An 8,981-nucleotide genomic window follows, 5' to 3' on the forward strand; every position below is an offset into this window, starting at 1 on the left:
CTCGTCACTACCCGACCGAGGTCAGGCTTGGCACTTATTGAGTACTGCCGTGGTGTACTCATGTCTTTTTTGCACATGTTTTTCATGTGCAGATCCAGGTACTTTCACTCAGTCTTATCATCCTTAGGGCGAGGCGCTTCTGTAGAAACTTTGAGGTTTATCTGCCGCGTCCGCAGACCGAAGAGTCCCTTTCTATCTTTCTATAATAGTATAGCCCTTCAGTGCTTCCCTTTTGTTAGACATTTCTGGAGTTAGAGCTTCTTATGTATCTCTTAGCTTGTGATTCATGGGTTTCCGGGTCTCGGAAGTATATATTGGTTTGAGAGTTAAATATTGTGTATGCCGAGCGGCACTTCTAAACATTGTTTTATTTCTCTAATTCTGTCTTAGATCGTTTAATTTTCGCAAATTGGTTTATCTTCTGCAATTTAGGCTTACCTAGTCGTAGGGACTAGGTGTCGTCACGATGGTTCACGGAGGGCGAACCGGGGTCGTGACAACACCCTTTGTTAGTGGCTTATGCAAGGGTGTTCAAAGTCTACTTTTAATCAATCACAAGTAATATTTTACCTTATACGTAGTATAATTTTTTGGCGAAGGGTGGTCAACTGACCACCCTTGGACCAGCATAGCTTCGCTACTGCATACAAACACATTTACATATATATATATATATATATATATATATATATATATATATATATATATATATATATATATGCAGAATATGGTTTATAAAATTGCATCTTTCTTCTCCTAAAAACAAACTAATAATGCAAGTGTAAACGGTGTCTTAATAAAATAAAATGTAAAATTGGGGTAAGCACTTGAGTAATATAAATATAGTATACTCCATTGATAAATTTTCAAAGTTCTTCTAGTCTTTTGTGATAAGAAATTACTGTAATTGTTCATATTTTCAACCTTCCACACCTAATAAGGTCTCAACTATGACTTTTAGACCATGACCATTGTCGTATACTCTTAACCTTCACCTTTCCAATATACGTTTGATTTTATTGAAACGTCATTGACATTTATAAGTTCTGTAACTAAACCTATTACTCATTTTAGTTGGTGTATTCGTAATTAAGTAGTTATTCATATATATTAAATTTGTTAGTACAAATATAGAATCTAAATAAAAGTTGTTGGATTCATCCGAACTGATAACTAATTGTAGCTCCACCCTCATACTTTTTGACTATACATGCATGCACATAATGACCAATTGACCATCATCCATGTACATGTTCATGCACCACATAAATATCTATGTACATTCATACCACAACACAAATTTTTTTTACCAATACTTCAAAGAAATTAAATAAACACACCTGATATTATAAATTAATCTGCACATGATATTTCGGAAAAATCGGAGCAATTAAGACTAAGGTAGAAATTAAGTTTTGTGGGTAGCCTCTTTGGCGTAGGATAGAGGCTAGTTATTTTTATTTTCTTTTTAATTAATCAAGCGTACAAGAGATAACACTTCACACACACAAAAATAAAAAAAAAATCTATGATATATAAAAGATGAGAATGTCCACTATATAATAGCAAAAATAAATAAACAAATAATATTCTTTTGTTCTTTCTACGCCTCCGTTAAATGTTTACTCCATTTATTGATTCTCCAGCTTTAAATAATGTAAAAGATTGCTATTCATAACAATAGGAAGGCTAGTAAAGCTTTCCTTTATGCCCTCTAAATTTTTGGGCCCCCAAAAAATTTTTAGTTGTAGATATACTATCTTATTTTTGCTTAGACAGTATTAAAGTTTATAGAAAAAACAAAAAAAAAATATATAATCCTTATAAAAATGGAAAGAAAGACTATCTATTTTTTAAAATAGAAATATTTTAAAACTTTGAATTAAGATTCTCAAATCTTCATATTGATAAATAACATTTGTTACAATAAGATCCAAGGTAACAAATTGTAAATGCGTAGCTAACATCTTTTAACTTGAATTTTCTTACCAATGTGAATATTAATATTATATTTTATAAGATAACTACACTATAGACAAAAAAAAAGAAAGAAAGAAAAAAAGAAACCGGTGTAATATTAATACTATATTATGCAAGATAACTATACTATAGACAAAAAAAAATAAAAATTAAGGCCCCTTATTAAAATTTGGCTTTAGGCTACGAGTTTTCATTGAGACGCCTTTGAATTTAATATACACCCATCTTTTGCATGATAAAATGAAAAAATGCAACGAATAAACTCTTTTTTTCCTCCAACTGAACATTATATTAATATATAATAAATTTTTTAATACAAATACATAATCCGAACCTGTAACTAATATTGCATCTTTGCCCTCATATTTTTATGACTATACATGCATGCACATAATGACCAATTGACCGTCGCTCGCTTACATGTTCATGCACCTCATAAATATCTATGTTCATCATACCACAACAACAAAAAATTAGCAATACTTTAAAGGAATTAATCAAACACCCTGATATATTATTAATTAATCTGCACATGATATTTTGGAAGAATCGGAGCAGTTAAGAATAAGGTAGAAATCAATTTTTATGGGTAGTTCCTTGGCATAGGATAGAGGGAATCCCAGTTAATTAATCAAGTGTACATGAGACCACTTCAAAAAAATCTATGATATATATAAAAATGAACGAATGAATGCTATTTTTTCCACTAATGAACATTATATATTAATTCACTATATGTCTAACTCTCAATTTATCAATTTTGTAATATTAAAGTTTCGTCTAAATTAAATTAAATAAAAATTTCGCCTTCCAAAATCAAGTGTCATTTTAACGATCTAAAAGACTACAATTAATTTATTATATCTTTTTCTGTACTATATTTATTATATATACAAGTAAAAGTACTATACAAGATACTTTCTTTACATGAAAATAAAAAGAGAGATAATTTCTTAAAACAATAAAAGAAGTAAATATTGAAGAAACAGCGCAGTCTTCAAAACGGCGCAATCCATGCAAAAATCTACTCTGCTGACGATGGCCACACGTGAAGCCTATTTACTCTTTGAACAACACCCCATTCTTTGACTTACACGTGTCTTTCCTCTCACACGTGCGGCTCATTCTATAAAAATCTATGCTTATCTCTTCTTTACTCTTTTTACTACCCACCCACCCCTTACCCTTTCAAACAAAAAAACAAAAAATATATATATTAGCTTCTAGTCAGTGTTCGATACTCGCATTAAGATCCGACAACATTTAGATTAGGACAAATATTTTCATATTAAAACGCTGTCTCACAATTGCAGCTCCATACCCAGGGCTCAAATCTGATACCTTTGATTCAGGGGCGGAGGTAGGTATTATTTACGGGTTCGACCGAACATAGTAGCTTTTGCATAGACTTACTGTTTTCATTAGAAAATCTATCAAAAATGTATTACTCTCACCGGTCCACTTTAAGTAATTTTTTGGTTTTTCAAACATTTAAGGATCCACCTTTTAGCATTAATTTAATAATATAATTAACCATATTAACCTTAATTTGTTCATTGAAAATACAATAAATACTCCTAGACTCTTTACTCCAAATGCAACTTTGAAAAAAAGAAATTAATTTTTTCTTGATTTTTGGTAAATATTAAATATTGTGGACCACAAAAAGAATGTCAAAAAATCAATTAACGTGGACCAGAGGGAGCAATGTATAATTGTGAACTCAATAATGAAGATATGGTATAGGTTTGACGTCAAATTCAGAACCTATAAACTTTAAATCATAGTTGATTAAGGACCAAAGAATACTTATAACTCTACGAGTCGGTAAAAACAAAATACATAAAAGCCTTTTGTGGGTGTTGCTGATGTTGTCATTGCGTAATACATCTTTGACTTTGTGTTTGCTGCTGTTCTTATTGTTAGTTGGTGAATTTGAGGTCAATGTTTCATTAAATTAAATTAATACTTAATTAACATTACCTCAATCCCAATACTAATCACTTAACAAACAAATAAAATTATTAAACAAATGTTAATTTTCCCAATTCTTGCGGCAACAAAATAGCAGTTTTTAATGCAGGACTACTTGTTCAAATGTTTTGGTCTACCATGTGACTTCTGCTCTTTTAGGGTCTGCAGATTATGTCGTACACGTGGCACTTGTTTGGTTGTCAATAAGGAATAATCATTTTCTCATTATCTTTTCTTTGGTTATATTTGATTAGACTTATACTTACTCAAAATTAATAAAATCCAACTTCAAATATACCAAATCTTTTTTTTTTTGTTTATTTAAAAAGAATGCTTGGAATTTCTTCCCCCTTTAGGATAACATATCTTGCACGTAAAATATTCAAAATCCTTTAAATATATACTTTCTAAATCCCTTTATCCAACAATGATGTTGACAAAAAGGCTTCTTAGATTCCAACCAACAAATTCCTTCATAGTCGACTATGAAGGATTTAAATGCAACCAAATTATGCTTTATACATAGGGTATCATTACTAATATATTACTATTTTTTAAAGATATATATATCAAACATTTGTCGAGGGTGCCGATAACCCCTTCTTTTACAACATACGTCCGCCTCTTCCTCATGTCCTCCATATGATTTAGGTTTAGGTTTAATGTTGTATTCCTAGAACAGGCTCTGCCCTTAACCTGAAGACTATATTTGTCACTCTTTTTGTAATCAAGAAACTACAGTATTACATTTGTTGTTCCGGTGGTGTATGCATTACAGAGACGGATCAAGAATTTTAAGCCAATTGACGCAAAATATTATGATACTCATTATTCGCATTGATTTAGTATAAATATATACATTTTTTGAAAATTTTCAACTATATAGAGTTCGAGTAGAAGATAGTGGATGTGCCTATCCTCGTTGCCGAAATTAGGATCACCCCTAAAAAAAAAAAGTCAGTCCGGTGCACAAAGCATTCCGCATTCACGAAGGGTCCGAGTAAGGGCCAGCTTGGGGTATGATATAAGCAGCCTAAACAAACTAAGTTTATAGTTTCTCAAGTTTTTAACTGTATGCAATAGATAGAAAACAATAACAGATTTTTCCTTGTACAAACTAAACAAAAAACTAGAAGTAGCATTACTTAGCCTTCTTAGAAGGCTTTCCATTAACAAATTCTAAAATCAGCAGACAAAGCCTACAAAAAGCAAGCCCCTCTTGTTCTTTGTAGGTATTGTCGAAACAAAACTCAGAAACAATTCCAAGAAACCTAGAAAGTAAGCATACTGTCCTTGAGAAAAACAGCGTTCGAACTGAAAATTTTGCTGAACCGCAAACTTCACTCTCGAACTTGGTAAATATCTTCTTTAGCATGTCCGAAATCGTTAAAATGTTAGGAACAGAGGACTCGATCATCCAGCTGTACAGCTCGAAAGGAAAGTGGAGATTTACTCATCCTCTCTATTCCCTGAGTCCTACATTGTCGCTGCTTGAATCTGTTAGAATTGTTAACCTTCGTGCTGTTCTGATGAAGTCGCTGCAAAATAAAGGAAGAAAAGACACATTAAGAAGGTTTTGTCAAGGCGAATATTACATTAAATTTTGGATAAAGTGGATATAGAGTAGAGTATCTCATACGTATGGGAAAATTAAAGACGCACCTATATGGTTCGTCACCAAGTTGCTTGACTGTGCCAGTGATATCTCGGTAAAGCACATGACTAAGCATCTCTGAGTTTTCAATGCCAAACATATTTGCCAATTTCCTGCATAACTCCTCATAAGATCCTATCGATGAAAGATCCAGAGTGCGACCTACATCTTCTGATTCCATAAAAACCTTGCAGTGTCCAATCTCAGTATTTGGTTCGGACTGAAATGTGTCACGTGGTGAGCTTTCCGTTAGACCACGTTGATTAAGTGCAGAGCCTGAGCCATCAGAAACATTACCTATTTTATCTGCATTCCCGTCCGAGGAACTATTCCCTGTACGAACAGTAGAAACAGTATCTCCCGAGCAGCTAAGTGAGATCTGCTGCTCAGTAAGTATAGGTTGACCGAAAAGCACGAGTTGTGGTGCTTTCCCAATATCAGATTTCTTCGTAGTGTCCTGAGTAGAATTTCCCATGGTTAGCAAGCAAGAAATATTCTCACTGTTGCATGGCTTGCGTATCATTGGACTATTCGGGGGTCTAGGGTGTGCTGCAGCCTGATCAAGTGGCGGAAAACCAACATGAAACAAACTAGAATGCAACTTATTGAGGTGGATATCTGATAATGATAAACCATATTGAGCATGCCTGGCTCCCTGCATGCCAGCAGGGGTGTTGTCAGGAAGACAACCAAAGGGGCTATTAGGCCCTAGGAGGTGGTTGCCGGAGAAAGCCGGCATAGGAAGGTGGTGGCCATCAAGAGGAAAATCTGGATGTTGAGGTAATCTTAGTTTCTTTCGTGGGGGTGAGAAGGGAGAAAGATGAATGGTAGGCATGTTTGAGACTAACTCCACAAGCCATGGGCTGACACGTTTCACATTTTGAAGCAGATCAGGTTCGTCCCACGTCACCTGCAGCAATTTATCTCAACTTAAGAGAAGAACATATTAAATTATAAGTAACAGTAGATTAATTGTTGGCTTCCATCCCCTTCTTTGGCAAGTAATAACTCAACCCCCTGTTTGGGAAATATAAGCTACCATTTTTTAAGTAAAAAAGCTACCATTTTTACCCCGCCGAAAAAGAGGTAGCAGAAAAATTGTGCATTACAAAGTTTATACAGATAGATCACGGCAAATATTGTTCGTCAAAATGCGGGACATATCTCCAACTTCACAAGATCACGGGATTCATCAGAAATCTTGTTCTAGAACATAAAAATTCCCTGATAACCAACACAAGGAGCATATTTCTCTTTTTCTATAAAAGAAATTTGAAGTAAAAGACAAAATCAAATATGATATACTCTAGAAAGAATGTTTGCAGCACCATTTAAGTGTATCTTTTCTTTGAACAGATTCGAGTCCTATTACTATATTGAAATACCCATGCGAATCACATCCTATGAGAATCTGTCAATCGAACAATGGGCAGAAAATGCTGGGAGACAAGACTAAATATACGTGCTTACAGCAGTACACAAAGATCATATACCTGAAGAAGCCTCCACGGTGAATCTGGCCATCGCATAGGATCGGCAACCTGGACTGAAGATATAGTTCCCATGAACCAGCTTATCCTTGAAGAATCTTCAGTTTCGAAAGGCATCTTGAACCTCATCCCCGAGCACCAACGGATCTGCAACGCAGACTTCACAAGCGAGGCCTTAATGCAGAATTCTGGAGTGTTCGCACGAGGATAGTAGATCACCTCAAATGGCTGTCCACTGGCTGCAAAACTTGCAGCTTCAATGACTGATTCTGCCTTCACCTTTCCCCTGTTCATCAAATTCCCACTACTGTTTCCATTCCCCCCATTTCTCATTAATTTATTCTCGTCTTCCCTGAGAAAACTGGAAAACCCTCCATATGGTACCATACAATTCCCACCAGCCGGATTCCAGCCAGAAGAAGTCTCAGGTCCACCTCCAATTCCCCTCTTTGCCCGCCTAATGCCTACACAAAGGTCCCCGTTTTCGGCTCTCAAGAACACAATGGAATCGCCAGCAACAAGCTTTTTATGGTTCACAAAAGTACTCCATCCTGTTGTTAAAAGATGGCGCCTTGGCGTACCCCTGTAAATATGTCTGAATTTCCACGTCTCCCCGTGAACATCCTTAGCAAGGATGGTCTGAACAGGAGGATCCGCAGAGTAGTCCAAACGAGGAAAGATCGTCTCTGCACAATACCTCGGAACAGAAAAACCACCACCATTATTTGCATCAGATTGTGTCAATGTCTTTGCAAATGAAGCAGGTTTATCTTGGTTATCCGAACCGTTCATCCCAACAACCCCATCATCATCAAGTTCAACTTCATTCCTACCAACAGGAATCAACCTAATCTTGGCGAAAACCTCATCAGTCTCAGGATCTGCCATATATTTAATAGCCGAGACTTTACACGGAATATAAGATGGAATCCTAATGTTGGAGCTCCTAAAATCGACATTTCCACAGGCGTGCTCCGAGTGTCCTTGAGGAAAGTAAAACACTTTTGAACTAATTGGGGGCATTTGTACCATACTACCAGCACAAGCATGCCATAGTTGAGAATCTAAGCACTTATCTATTTCCTTCACTTTGTCCTTTGGATCCATAAAAGTAATCATCTTGATTTCAACAGAATTTTACAGATATGACAATCAATTCAAAACCAACTCTTTAGCTCATAAATACTACTTATTTCCCCATTAGGATGACTTGTTTTCACACTTGCAATGAAAAATATGCTGCCATCAAATAAAAGATACAAATATTCTTTAGGCATATTAATTGCACTATACCAATTAGCAAAACAACAATAGAAATGAAACAAAGTAAAATCACAATATAAATTCAACTCAAATAGTATCAAAGTCCATACCTTTCTATATCTGTTCAACAAAGAAATCTATCTCAAGAGATACCAATTATAAGTACATAGTACTCTCTCAGCAAAAGCATCTCAAAATTCAAGTCCCAAAAAAGTCAAATTTTCTTGAAAGTTTCAGGCCTCTAAAACTCAAGAAAGGGTATTGAATTACCACATAATTTAAAACAACTTGACTAAATTGAACCCAAAACTCCTCATTTTCTTCAATTTGACCACTTCAAAACAGGAAATTCCCTCCTAATCATCCATTAAACACAAAAAAATACCCCGCTTCACCAAAATTATTAAGGTTACCAGTAATCTTGACTCACTTTGAGTTCAAAATCAACCCAAAAATCCAAACTTTTCTTCCCAAAATCAAGAAACTCGGTAATTTTGCTCCAAAAAATCAAAAGATTCCACCTTTACACTGTTTCTCCAACACCAAGAACAAAATAACAGCACCCCACTTCACAATTCACCAGACAGAAACACAACAAGGAAAAAAAAGAAAGAAAAAGA

The 8,981-nt window shown here is 34.9% G+C and overlaps 1 protein-coding gene across 2 annotated transcripts; it reads right to left on the reverse strand.

Annotated features, from left to right (window-relative positions):
* Positions 1–4,988: 4,988 nt before the first annotated feature.
* LOC104234859 (auxin response factor 18-like) lies at positions 4,989–8,561 on the reverse strand. Of its 2 annotated transcripts, XR_011400926.1 has the most exons (5): positions 8,472–8,561; positions 7,102–8,337; positions 5,906–6,518; positions 5,617–5,828; positions 4,989–5,492 (listed from the first exon to the last, which is right to left on the reverse strand). XR_011400926.1 is itself a non-coding variant. In XM_009788496.2 (4 exons), exons 2-4 carry the CDS (start codon positions 8,215–8,217, stop codon positions 5,417–5,419), a joined length of 2,094 nt encoding a protein of 697 aa, XP_009786798.1. In that variant the 5' UTR covers positions 8,218–8,337; positions 8,472–8,561; the 3' UTR covers positions 4,989–5,416. The 2 variants fall into 2 exon arrangements, 1 of the variants encoding a protein (XP_009786798.1); XM_009788496.2 differs by having other exon boundaries at positions 5,617–6,518.
* Between the last annotated feature and the right edge of the window lie 420 nt (positions 8,562–8,981).

Source organism: Nicotiana sylvestris, chromosome 7 (assembly GCF_000393655.2).
Source record: "Nicotiana sylvestris chromosome 7, ASM39365v2, whole genome shotgun sequence".
Classification (NCBI taxonomy): Eukaryota; Viridiplantae; Streptophyta; class Magnoliopsida; order Solanales; family Solanaceae; genus Nicotiana; species Nicotiana sylvestris.

Coding starts and splice junctions, on each gene's coding strand:
- LOC104234859 (XM_009788496.2), bottom strand. CDS start 8,217: ATGATTACTTTTATGGATCCAAAGGACAAAGTGAAGGAAATAGATAAG. Junction 6,519..7,101: donor CACCGTGGAGGCTTCTTCAG/GTATATGATCTT, acceptor AAATTGCTGCAG/GTGACGTGGGACGAACCTGA. Junction 5,493..5,616: donor CTTGGTGACGAACCATATAG/GTGCGTCTTTAA, acceptor TTTATTTTGCAG/CGACTTCATCAGAACAGCAC.